Source organism: Tiliqua scincoides, chromosome 1 (assembly GCF_035046505.1).
Source record: "Tiliqua scincoides isolate rTilSci1 chromosome 1, rTilSci1.hap2, whole genome shotgun sequence".
In the NCBI taxonomy this organism is placed as follows: domain Eukaryota; kingdom Metazoa; phylum Chordata; class Lepidosauria; order Squamata; family Scincidae; genus Tiliqua; species Tiliqua scincoides.
In genome coordinates, this window is record NC_089821.1 from 8,525,021 (window position 1) to 8,537,608 (window position 12,588).

Here is a 12,588-nt window from a genome sequence, read left to right on the forward strand (position 1 = left end):
TCCACATAACATCTCCCACATAGCAGCTGCACAGGCTGCAGTATATACTGGCACTGGCCAATGAGAGGCGGGATTCTATGACTCACCATCTGGTGACACATCGGGTGATAAGATATTGCATCAGCCACTCCCATGATGCTACACTGTAAGCAGGCCAAGACATCAGGGCCTTGCTTTATCCAGCCTGTAAATTCTCTACAGGCCTGAGGCATATAGCATAACACAAGCAACCTTGGAGCAGTAGCAACTTAAAGATGCCCCCCTCTCTCTATGTGTGGAAGTCCTTATGAACTAGATTGAAGATCCCCCCTTTCTGTGTGCTAAAGTCCTTATAAACTAGCTTGACGATTCCCCCCCTTTCTGGGTTGGAAAGTGTTTATGAACTGGTTTGAATTCATTCATTCATATAAGTTCTGTCTCTAATACATTCATTTATGCAAATTATGTAAATTTATTCAAATTTGAAATGTTAATTTTCTTCTGGCCTCTGACAGTGTCAGAGAGATGATGTGACCCTCTTGCCAAAATGTTTGAGCACCCCGGTATAATCCAACCACAGCAGTTATTGTTATTAGGCTTCTGTGCTGCCTGGGCTTAAAAAAAATTTTGGGACAATTAATTGCTTGATTCAAGTTACTCACATCAGTGCTGAGAAACCCTCCCTCCCCAAACTGGTACATCAGCAAAAACAAACTGTTCCCTTCCTTGCTGGGTTATCTGCAAGCCTCACTGCTTGTTCGGCAATGAAATGAGAGACACTCATAGGAATGATATGCACTCACCTGATTGGAATGTGTAACAATAAGGGTTCTCTGCTCAGGGAAGTTGTGATAGAGATTCGATATTATCTGCACTGCCACATCCGTTTTTCCTGTACCAGGTGGCCCCACTACCTATAAAAAGAAATTTATTGACATGCTATTTTCATTCATTTGGAATAAAAGAAAAAGAACCTGGGCAGCAAAAGCACAAATTGGGCAAGAACAGAGCAGTCAGAGTGAAATGTTTTCTGTTTTTAAATTAAGCTATCCGTACAATCACAGATATGCATCTACATACATGGAAATCAATGGGGGAACCGGTTACACAAGGACTTGTGGATGGATATAAGTATACATGTAAGGTGACAAAAAAACCGCAGACCAGGCATGGAACCCATGTACATTTTGGATCTTTGACCTTTGTCATGAAAAAGCTTCATCACTAGAGAGCTGAATCTCCCCAAGTGTAATGGCAAAGAAAAAGAAGCAAGAAAGGGAATTTGCTGTAGTAAAAGCATCAGAAAAGATCATATAGTCACTTATAAAAGGTATTACAATGGGCCCCAGGTATCCGGGGAGGGGGTGTTTTGCTCCAGGACCCCCACGGATCAGGAGAAATCAGAGGAAAATTAAATCCACGGGGGTAGCGCCGCAATAATTTACCTAAGGGCCATAGCCTCCCAGAGACGACCAGAAGTCACTTCTGGTTTGCACTGATGAACTTCCGGTCATGTCCCGGAGGTCCTCTGAGGTCCTCTAGCCGCGGACTGGGCATCCACAGATACTCAGGTGTGCCCACTGTACTAAGTTATTTCAAACACATTTTCATTATGTCAGTCAAGAAGGAGAAGCCTTGAAATCAATGAACACTATATTTTTAGTCAGCTGACACTGCCTTCTTTTTATGCAGAAAAGCTCCCAAATTTGCCTCTGCCCTTTTCAGTCCGCGATTAAAAAAATGTAAGTGTTAAAGAGCATGCCAAGCATTTGATGCTCAAAAATCTGTTCAAACTTATAGAGTGAACAGATGAAAGTCAAGTTACACATATGTCAAGACAGGAAAAATATTTTTCAATAAACACGCAGCAACAAGCACTGTTACCATTGTCAGCCCAGGTTGCATTCCAGCACGTATAGCTTCGATCTGGGTATGAGTAAACTGAATCGTATTGCTGCAAATAGGAAATAAAAATTCTATTAATCCACAGCATCGGAGGCTAATTGCTTGTATTTGTTCAAGTCAGCCTCATGAATATTTTCCCCCCTCAAAAGTTGTTCATCTTTTCAGTCCAGGAGAATTGCACTTGTCAATACAAAAATTGGCCTTTTGCAGGATTTGGGCAGATGAAAGGATTCACAAATAGCAAGAGAAATCAATTCCACTCTCAAGGGCTGAGATGACACAACACTACTCCAAGTCATTTCACGACCCTTCTGAAATTATTAAGTTACGGTTCATCATATGTAATTAGGATACTGCAAAGCCACTGACCAAAGCAGCTAATTTGATCAACGTCAGAAGTCGTATTTTATCACCAAGCTTGAAAGGACTGGAGATTTCCTGCCAAATGTCATTTTAGCATGCATGAATACATGGAAAAACAGAACAAACCCAACAATATTTCCAAACCAAATGCTTCTAAACAATATAACTACGATTAAACAGTTTTTTTAAGTGATATATCCACTCACATCCAATTAACGTATCTCAGATAAATCTAATGCTGGACTCCACCATGTTCAAATAGACTTACTTCTTACAATTATTTCCAACACAAGTCGTAATCCTACGCAGCCTTAACTGGGAGTAAGTCCCATTGAATCCAGTGGGGCTTACGTCTGGGGAAAATAGGCACAGAACTGTGCAGTCCAAAAAACTCCAACTTACCGCTTGGGTTGATTATATGGGTAGGGCCCTCTATTTGGAATGACATGAGGTTCAACAATCAGTGTCTTTGAGTCTTCCACTTTTTCTTCTAGCCCACTCTCTTTCCGTTTCTTACTTGCATCACTTCTGACTGGAAATGTTATCCTAATGAAGGACACAGGTGTTCCTCAAGTTCAGATTTTTCTACAGCAAAATTCGTTTTCCAACAAATAATTTTCATAGAACTGCTCTCCATACCCTCAAAACCTTGTGACCTTTACAATCTGAGATGAGTGAACTTTATGAGAAAAGATTGGTGTATTAGTTCAGGAGTTAGACATGGTTCAAATGCTTGCTTGGCCATGAAGCTTCCTGGGCCAGTTACTCTCAGCTGCGCCTACCTCACAGGGCTGTTGTGAGGACAAGATGAGGAAAGGAACTAAGCACATCACCATGAGCTTTCTGGAGGAAGGGCGGTGCAAAAATGTGAAAAATATCAATAAATAAGTCTTTTTAAAAGGGTTGGTTACAAGGGGAGACACTGGGATTACTGACTGTTGGCAACCTTCAGTCTCGAAAGACTCTGGTATCGCGCTCTGAAAGGTGGTTCTGGAACAGTGTCTAGTGTGGCTGAAAAGGCCAATTCGGGAGTGACAATCCCTTCCACACTGGGAGCAAGTGCAGTCTGTCCCTGGTCTGTCTCCCTGGCTATGGGCCTTCCTTCTTTGCCTCTTTGCCTCAGACTGTTGGCCAAGTGTCTCTTCAAACATGCTGCACAGCCTGCCTCCAAGCAGGCCGCACAGAGGCCAGGGTTTCCCACTTGTTGAGGTCCACTCCTAAAGTCTTCAGATCCCTCTTGCAGATATCCTTGTATGGCAGCTGTGGTCTACCTGTAGGGCGCTTTCCTTGCACGAGTTCTCCATAGAGGAGATCCTTTGGGATCCGGCCATCAGTTCCATATACAGGCAGAGGTTACTACAGCTGGGGCAACATGAAATATCAATAAAGCAAACAGCTGGAGCAAGAAAGAAGGGTGGGGGAACTCAGAACACAGACTGCAGACAGCTTCAATCAACGCAGAGGAGAAAACAGCTGCCAAACATCTTTTTTGCAGGTCTGGTCTACGAGTGTAGCAGAATGAGGGGCTTCAGAAGGCAGGTGGGAGATACTATTCTCAAATGCTCCCCATTAGGTAAAAGGAAAGACAGAAAGGTTCTAGCTAAGGGCCCAATCCCAAACCTCTCCAATGCTGGTGTTGAGCCCTAGCAGCGGCATTGGGTCTGCACCAGTCAGGTGCCATGTCCAGTGCCAGTCAGAAGAGAATGTGCCACCACCGGGGATGGGTGAGGCTGCTGGGCGGTGGTGCAGCCTCTGGGGTGGGGGGAAGGTGGACCAAGGCAAGATTGGCAGAGTTCTGCAAAATAGCTGGCGCAGGCTTGAGAAGCCCTATTGTGGGGCTTTCCCCAGGGGAAGGGGATGAAAGTCCCGAGGAGACCTTTGATTGCTTCCCAGTACCCGCTGAAGACAGCAGTAGCCGCTTTGGCGCTGCTGCTCCAGCAGGCGCTGGGAAGCTCAGGATTGGGCTGCCTGTGTCCTCGCTGCTGTGCTAAGTTTCTACTTGCAGAAAGGTTGCCCACATAGGGGAGCATTCAAAAATGGTACTCTCCACTTGCAGTCCGACGTGCTACAGTCCAGCTCATGAGCCACAAACAATGCCACACAAATGTTGCTCCCCTGAACCCTTCAAATCAGAAGCGGTAACATTTCAGCAGCTTGCAATCTTGTGTTCATGAATCCAGCCGAAAGAAGACTGCATCCTAAGTGAAATAGCCATGAGAAAGCCCTCTTATTTGGGAAATCATTCAGCCTCTGGTACAAAACTATACAGGGGATGGACAGAGTGGATAGAGAGATGCTCTTTACACTCTCACATAACACCAGAACCAGGGGACATCCACTCAAATTGAGTGTTGGGAGAGTTAGAACAGACAAAGAAAATATTTCTTTACTCAGCGTGTGGTTGGTCTGTGGAACTCCTTGCCACAGGATATGTTGATGGCGTCTGGCCTGGACGCCTTTAAAAGGGGATTGGACAAGTTTCTGGAGGAAAAATCCATTACGGGGTACAAGCCATGATGTGTCTGTGCAACCTCCTGATTTTAGAAATGGGCTATGTCAGAATGCCAGATGCAAGGGAGGGAACCAGGATGCAGGTCTCTTGTTATCTAGTGTGCTCCCTGGGGCATTTGGTGGGCTGCTGTGAGATACAGGAAGCTGGACTAGATGGGCCTATGGCCTGATCCTGTGTTGCTGTTCTTATGTTCATATGTTGGAATGCCAATGTAGGCAAGTTAAATGGAACCATAACCTGCCACACAGCTGAACACTAGCCTGTTTTTCTACAACATTTTCATAACTTGTCTAAACATGCAGCAGAATAGACTAAAACCACTAAATTGCAGGCTGGTGGTCACACTTTTCAATGTTCCCTTATGAAAACAATTCCCTGCAAAAAGAACAGAAAGTTAAAGGCTGGACACCAGCTCCCCCCCCTCAAGTGCTAGTTTTCTATTTGCAAAGAATTCCTTAAGTAGTAGGAATTGGCATTCCCCTTTCTGTAGTCCAAGATGGTACAGCCCATTCTTTCCCTTCAACATTCTACCATCTTATTCCACTCCAGACCAAGAAGAATAAGAATGACATGGGAAAAGACCTGACTAGGCACAATAGAGCAACAAAAGCAACATTTGAGATTTTTCAAGTCACCTGAATGGAGGAATCTGTAATGCACGGTTGTCAGTAGTTACTTTGATGTTGCATCCAGGAAAGCTGGCTTTTAAGTGATCAATGGAGAGGAAGGTATCATTAAAATCCAGGGAGGCAATTTGATTTGGCATTTTTGAATAGTGAGCACTGCTTGGGTCTCCGTAACCAAGGATGATGTCATGCAGCCAATCAGGAACCACGCAGTCTGTGTTCATCAAATTTCTTATAGTCTCCAGAACAGCCTGTAAGAAAATGGAACATGAATAAGTGATAGTTTTGTCCCTGGGCTTTAAGCACACAAGATTAATTCAACAAGCTGTTTCAGCATTCCAGTGTATTCCAGAGAAAAGATGCTCTCTTCACTGAGAGGCATTTGGTTTGGTCAGGCTGAGTCACTTTCTATATTTTCTGCTGACGTCAGCCCAGAAACAGCTTGCTCAGCAAAAAAAAAACAGCAGTAGTTATGAACAGCCTATAACTACCAAACAGCCCCATTAGCTAGAGCAAATTCAGTTTAGCTGACAAGATTTGATGATGCTGTTCTTTATATCATCTGCAGAGCTTTCTACATTGAAGCAAAGGAACTTTAGCTAGAAAATGGATTTTGCAGCAAACATGCATTCATTAAACAACATGCTATTTATAAACAACATGATAGAGTGATATTCTGTAGATATTCTATAAACAATGGGTAAGACAAGAACAGGAAGCCTTTGAGTTAGTGGACCAATAAAGGGGGGGAAGGGGTTTCCTTTAATACCAGAAGTCCATTAAATCCTGGACAAATCAATGGACACTCACATGCGCAAAACATATTTGACAAGTGTTTAATGTCGGCTATTTCCCAAATCTGTTAAACCGAGGCCTGATAGATCGATGGTTCACAGTTTACTCTATCCCAAGTATCATGCGAAGATGTGAAAGTAAGATCCTTCTGGATGTGTCTGGCCAAGAAATAGTGACGTGACTGAAAGAACTGTGAGCAGAAATGCTATTCCTCTTGAAACAACATAATGAATGGCTTCCTGGAGCACAGCATCAATGTAGCAGGATTTCTGGTACAGCAAAAGAAAGTGAAGGACCGCTGGATCCCCTGAACCAAATCTGCAGTATTTCTTGGGAAGTACCATCTGTGTTTTCAGGAAAGCCCAGCCCTTTCTATATTTCAAAAGATAGGGAGTTTGGGTAAGAGCAGACCTCTCCATTCCTGAGAACTGGTGCTCTTATGGTCCTGAAAGCAAGTCCTTCTGCCAAAAACAACCAGATGTCAATAAGGAGTTTTGTGTCATCTAAAAATTGGACAACTGGAGTATGATTGAGCCTGACCCCTAAAATCAGAATCACCTCACCTGATGTCTGCTAAGGGGTAAAATAACTGGGGTGCCTTTCTCAGCCAATTCCCCACTTCTTCTCTCAATTCCCTTCCCCAAGCATGATTTATGATGCACCATAAGACCCTCCCCCCTCAATCAGAGATGGGGCAAACAAGAACTGTTCTGCCCTTGTTAACAACATTTTCAATGCAGGACTTCACTTAAGTCTACTGAAGATTTTGATCTCCCCCCCCCTTCTCAGATAGCTCAGAAAATCTTACAAAAGGATTTTACACATAAAATCCCACACATAAAAGGATTTTTAAAAGAGGGAACACTCCTTCCCCCTCAAAAGCAGAGAATGTTGGACAAGAATGTAAGTGGAGATGTAAGTTGCAATGCAGGAGTGAAGGGGGGAAGAGGAGGGGCAACTGCTTCATCCAACCTTCGCTTTCTCACTTGGAAGTGAATTACTCTCTAGCTTCATGAAGAGGTCATCTCCCCTCCTTTGTGTCACCTCGGTTTTTCCATTTCCCCCCCCTCCCACTAAGAAGGGTTGTATCTGCCAGGAACAACTTTTTCCCCCCTAGGAGAAGTTTCATCCTAGGAACTGTGTATTTAATCATTACCTTCCCTGCTCTTTTAGCAATAACTGTACGCTATTTCTTTTTATTAGTTGATCTCAATTTTTTTTTTCTAATTTTCATATTGATTTTTGCTCAATAAATTAGTTGCTTGTATCTTCCTGGATCCTGAATCACTTCCTAGACTCTTTTTATTTTGACAGTGACACTTTGCAGGTGTGCTCACCATGATCAAAGACTACAAGATGCCTGGGACACATCAGTGGGGTGTGGAGAAGGGACAGTATAAAAATGGGTAGGGAAGAGAAAGCAAGAATGTCTTTTTTCAGAATCGTTCATAGACCAGTTCCTGAAATTCAATTCAATGGGTATTAAATTTTGAAGCAATTATATGGGTCTCCAGGGGATGCTTCACTCTGAAGAAAGATCACCCCAATCAATAGTGCAGTAGCACATGTAAGTGCTGATTGCTACTGTTTTAGTCCCAATTCAACTTCAAGGTCCTTCGGGTGGGCTTTTTAGAAGCCTTCCTTATGACATTCAACATAAAAGCAATTTTATTCATACCAGTGCCCCAAACAAACAGCTGCCAGTGGGAACAACAGACTGACTCCTTGCTGCTTCTATCTTTCTAGAACCAGAAGGTTCCACAGCTTACATGAAGATCTTACGTTCATCGTAAAACAACATTAGGCATATCAGTGCACACAACAGAGCCAATACAACTGCACTTCAATATGCAACAAAATCAACGCTATCCAAAGACACCTTGATCATTCTGAATTTCAGAGCATGTGATCTGCCACTGACCCATGGTCCATCTCCATCATTGGACATATAGAACAAGATCAAATGAACGCATTACAGGGGGGCCCTCCTTATCCCAACGATTAGGCATCTGGCTTTGAACATATGCAGATTCTCAGTACGTGGCTGCAGGGTTTCAGAAACCTCCTAGACGTGCCTTCCAGGCATATCCAGGAGGCTTTCTGAGACATGGGGAGGTCAAGTGCGGCCGCCCCATGCCTCTGTTGGCAGACCACCCCCCATGGATTTCATTATCCGCAGAATTCGGTATCCGTGAGGTGTCTTGGAATGGATTGCCCACGGATAACCGAGGGTCCACTGTACCTCTCTCTTTTCCTGGAACTAATATTGCAAATTCTGCCAATAATAAGCTAAACACATTTCTGAGTACTTATAAATACATTCAGTACAAGCACAAAGAAGCCAAACCACAGAAGATGTTTACAGTTCCATTTGCCAAGAGTGAAACTTTAGGTCTTGAAATTGCAGGTTAATGCAAAAGACAAAAATAAGATTAATTTCACTGATTCAGGTAAACTGACAACTCTAAAAGCAAAACACACCTGCCTCTAGCATGCCCAGAGTCTGAATGCTATATCTTAGTGGTTCTCACACTTTTCAGCACCAGGATCCATTTTTTAGAATGGCAATCTGTTCGGACCCACCGGAAGTAGTGTCAATAACCTGGAAGTGATTTCATGGCTGGAAGTGACATCCTGAGGTTAGGCTTCAAACCTAAGCTGTCAGCCAAAGGTCCCACTGCACAGCGCACTCATGCTGTTATTTCGCATAGCTCAGAATTCAAACATTCCAGCTCAAAAGTCAAAGCAGAACATAGATTCTTCTATAACCATGCAGCATCCCCCCTTTCCAGTATCCCTTCTTCCCACCTATTCAGGGAAAGCATTGTTTCCCTTGAACCCACGAAGGCAGCGTGAGGTTCGTTACTCAGAGTGCTACGTCCCAATTTAACACTCTGAGGGAAGGTATAGCAGAAAACAGCTTGTTTATTGCTGGTACCAAAGCAAGGCAGCAAGGAGGCCAGTCGCTTCAGATCATGCGCAAGTGTAGCTAGACACAGCTAGCTTTTAAAAATCAGTTCAAGCAATATGTTTCAACAGGCAAAAGTCCATTTCCATCCCTGCCACACTCAAAACACCCCCTTTACTACTCATATTGGTTGTTGCTTTGGCAAGATAACGCAGACCAGCTCTGTCTGGTCTTCCAGAACTAGGTCACTAGAGAGCCAGGCACTGGGTCAGGGGTGGCTCATAGCTTCTTACTAACAATCATTTTAGGATCAGAGTCAGAACTGATGTTAAAATGGTGTCACTTTGACCAGAGTTTAGTGAGAGCTCTTGGCTCACGGCATCAGCATCATACTTCTCTCCCACCTGCAGCCCAACGCTGCCCGGTAGCTCCGTATCCTGTATTTTCGGCCCTGCATTTTCAACGGTGGCTAAGCGAGGTGCCATGCAATCCATTTAGTGGGTGCTGAACCACAGTCTAACATCGCTGTATCTGATGGAGACTATTGCATCATGAGTGAAGAAAAGGACAGATTTGCATGGACTTGCCTAATATCCAATCACACCAGCGAATGAGGAAATGGCTGTGATGATTTATGACACACAGTTTTTTGAGGCAATCCCTTAAAAATGGCAACTGGTTTTTAAAAATATATTCATTCAACAGATGACTAACTAGCATAGAAGCAAACGAACTCCAAAATACCACTCTTCCTTGGCTGTGCTGGCCACAAGCAACATCAGGCAAGAGAGCTGACCTACCACACAGAAGTGCAGTCTGTCATATTTAGCTATCACATTATGTTTGTGCTTCCACAGCTGTCATGTTTGCTTAATTTAGGAGACTACAGAAGATTTTCACATCTTTCTCCCTACAGGCTCAGCAAAGAAATCAAGCTGTCTGCTATCTGCTTGACACACAACCAACATTTGTCATTAGGGAGAATGGCTTACCTTGTTTCCTATTATATGAGCAAGGAGGCACAGAGCAGATAGGGATAACCTACCCTCCAGCATACCGCAATCCTGAGACGCAGGCTGAGCCTAATCAATTGTTTTAACTTTTAACATGAGAAAGATGTGAAATTAAAGAGACACTGTCAAATCAGCTCTGTACAACCGGGTTGTCGGACTGTACGTTGCTTGCAAACAACCTTTCAAAACTTTGAAGGTCAAACTTCCATCTATAGTTGCTTAGTGTTTGCTAGTTTAAAACTAGTTTGCCGGGGAAAAAACATAATATCAGCATACATTTGGGCTGCTAAAAAGGAGGCAGGAGAACCAGATCTTCTGGTGCGTATACAGTGGGCCTTTGGTATCCATGGGAGGTCTGACCCAGGACCCCCTGCAGATACTGAAAACCACGGAAGGACTCACAGGACCTCCTGGACACAACTGAAAGCACCTTCTGGTCATGTCTGGGAAGCTTCTCTCCAGACGCAAGCCCGGAAGCCACGTTGAGTTAGATCTGTGAGTGCCAAACCTGTGCATGAGGATGGCCAACTGTTCTTAAAATGTAACCACTGCCATCTTGCAGGATATAAAAACGCAATTGGCCTGATGCAGAGGCAGCCTGCACCCCTGGCAGATGTGATTCATCAACAGGCCATTGCCCAAAATGAATGAGATTCTGCAAAGGTGTCCTGAGCAGTTTCAGTGGATTCTGCCCATCACTTGGCAAATCCTGACATGTCCTTATTTTGCCACCATAAAATAATACCTAATGGAACAACTTGGAAGAGTGTATCTTTGAGACTCTGATATTAAGTTCCCAACCCAAATTGACTTATTGGACTTGAAGTTAGCTGTGCAAGGACATCATTTATTAACTGAACATTTATTTGGTCAGTACGTATCTATGATTTCATGTCACCTTTTTCATCCAAACTTTTCAGTAACAACTTGCAAAAGAGAAGCTGTTGTGCAACTCACTTTAAAGTTGTTTTCTTTTGGTTTCCTTCGCATGATGATATTAAATGTATCATAGACATCTTCTGTTCTATTTTGGATGGTGTTGGTCATGTCCTGTTGGTACTGGTTAGGGTCTAGGAATACTCTATATGTTCTCGAGTCACCTTTAAGTCTTGGTTTGGGTTCTGGTCCTGTTTTTGTTGAAAGACAAATCAAATTTAAAGTTATTTAAACACACACTAAGCTGTGGAAAATCACACTAGATAAGCTATACTCAGTTGTTTCCTACTAATTCCTTTTCTCACTTCCCCTTCTCTCCTCTCTCGCACGCTGACAAGAGTACTCCTCTGATCACATTCAGTGATCCAAGCTTCTGGGCACAGATCAGTGGTTCCCAAAGTTAGAGTCACGGTGCCCCCGCAACCTCTTCTTCCCAGCTGATCCAGGCACCGCTATCTCGGATCACGTGAAATCTTGGGCAGTCCAAGATGGTGGCGCTCAAATCTCACAAGATCTTATACGACCCAAGATGGCAGTGCTCAAATCTTGCTGGGTTGGGGTGTCGCCATCTTGGATCATGTGAGATGTCACACAAACCAAGATAGTGGAACCCAGGGGAGCTGGTAGGCGGGCCCACCGAGGACATCCTGCAAGACTCTGCAACATGGTGAATACATCAAGGACCCCTGGGGTGCTGTGACGCACACTTTGAGAATCTCTGGTATAGACCTATGGCATATAGAGATAACAACTTTATGAGTTGACCTATGTCATTGGTTCATCCAAGGAAAGAGTGCATCAGTCAAGGGCTGTCCCAGAGCCTCTGGAGGTGTATGTCCAAGAGCATGAAGAAGGCAGAGAAGAGGAAGCTACATAAACCATGTGCTTCTGCTCCTTCTCCCTTGCTCATCACACCTCCTCACTCCAACAGCTTCCTGACATGGAAGGGAACAGACTGCAGCCTTAATTTGAGGCAAAAGGATATTCAATATTTCAAAAGGAGAGGTAACCACATGCTAAAAATAGACGGTATTAGTCTGTAATTCTGCCTTTAACATTTTTGTGAACATTAACCATTTATCTGGTCATCACTGACAAGCTGGCACTTGTATCTGGGCCATTAGGAAGAGTTTTTCTCCCTTAAACATTTTTCGCTGTTCCGCCTTTGCTAGCAGCAGCAGCGCTTTCAGTAACATGCTGCAAGGCCACTTCCTAGTGTGGCGCTTCTCAAACTGTGGGTCGCAACCCGATGTGCACTGGGTCATGACACAATGCTTTAGGGAAGCGACTGGAAGCAACTTCCAGTTTGTGGCTGCAATTCCTGGACACTTTCCCAAGGCATTCTGGGGCCAGCGTAGTGGGTCTCGGGCCTGGCATCACCCAGAAGCACCCTCCAAATGCTCCCAGTGATGCTCTGCAGTGCTACAGGGAGCACTGCATTGTGACCCACTGTGAAAGATAAGGTGGGTCACAGCAGTTCAAAAGTTTGAGAACTGTTGTCCTAGAACGTTCTAAAGAAAAAGAAAAAAGGGGAGATTGACAGCAGCTGCC

The 12,588-nt window shown here is 44.0% G+C and overlaps 1 protein-coding gene across 5 annotated transcripts in view; it reads right to left on the minus strand.

Annotated features, from left to right (window-relative positions):
- The window catches only part of AQR (aquarius intron-binding spliceosomal factor), a 76,239-nt gene that overhangs the window by 20,304 nt on the left and 43,347 nt on the right, over nucleotides 1-12,588 (minus strand). For all 5 annotated transcript variants that reach the window (XM_066637016.1, XM_066637008.1, XM_066637025.1 and 2 more), the window contains 5 exons: nucleotides 11,059-11,228; nucleotides 5,395-5,636; nucleotides 2,650-2,793; nucleotides 1,864-1,933; nucleotides 783-893 (listed from right to left, as the gene is read on the minus strand). In XM_066637016.1, coding sequence (XP_066493113.1) covers nucleotides 783-893; nucleotides 1,864-1,933; nucleotides 2,650-2,793; nucleotides 5,395-5,636; nucleotides 11,059-11,228 — 737 coding nt within the window. The remainder of the gene's footprint in view (nucleotides 1-782; nucleotides 894-1,863; nucleotides 1,934-2,649; nucleotides 2,794-5,394; nucleotides 5,637-11,058; nucleotides 11,229-12,588) is intronic.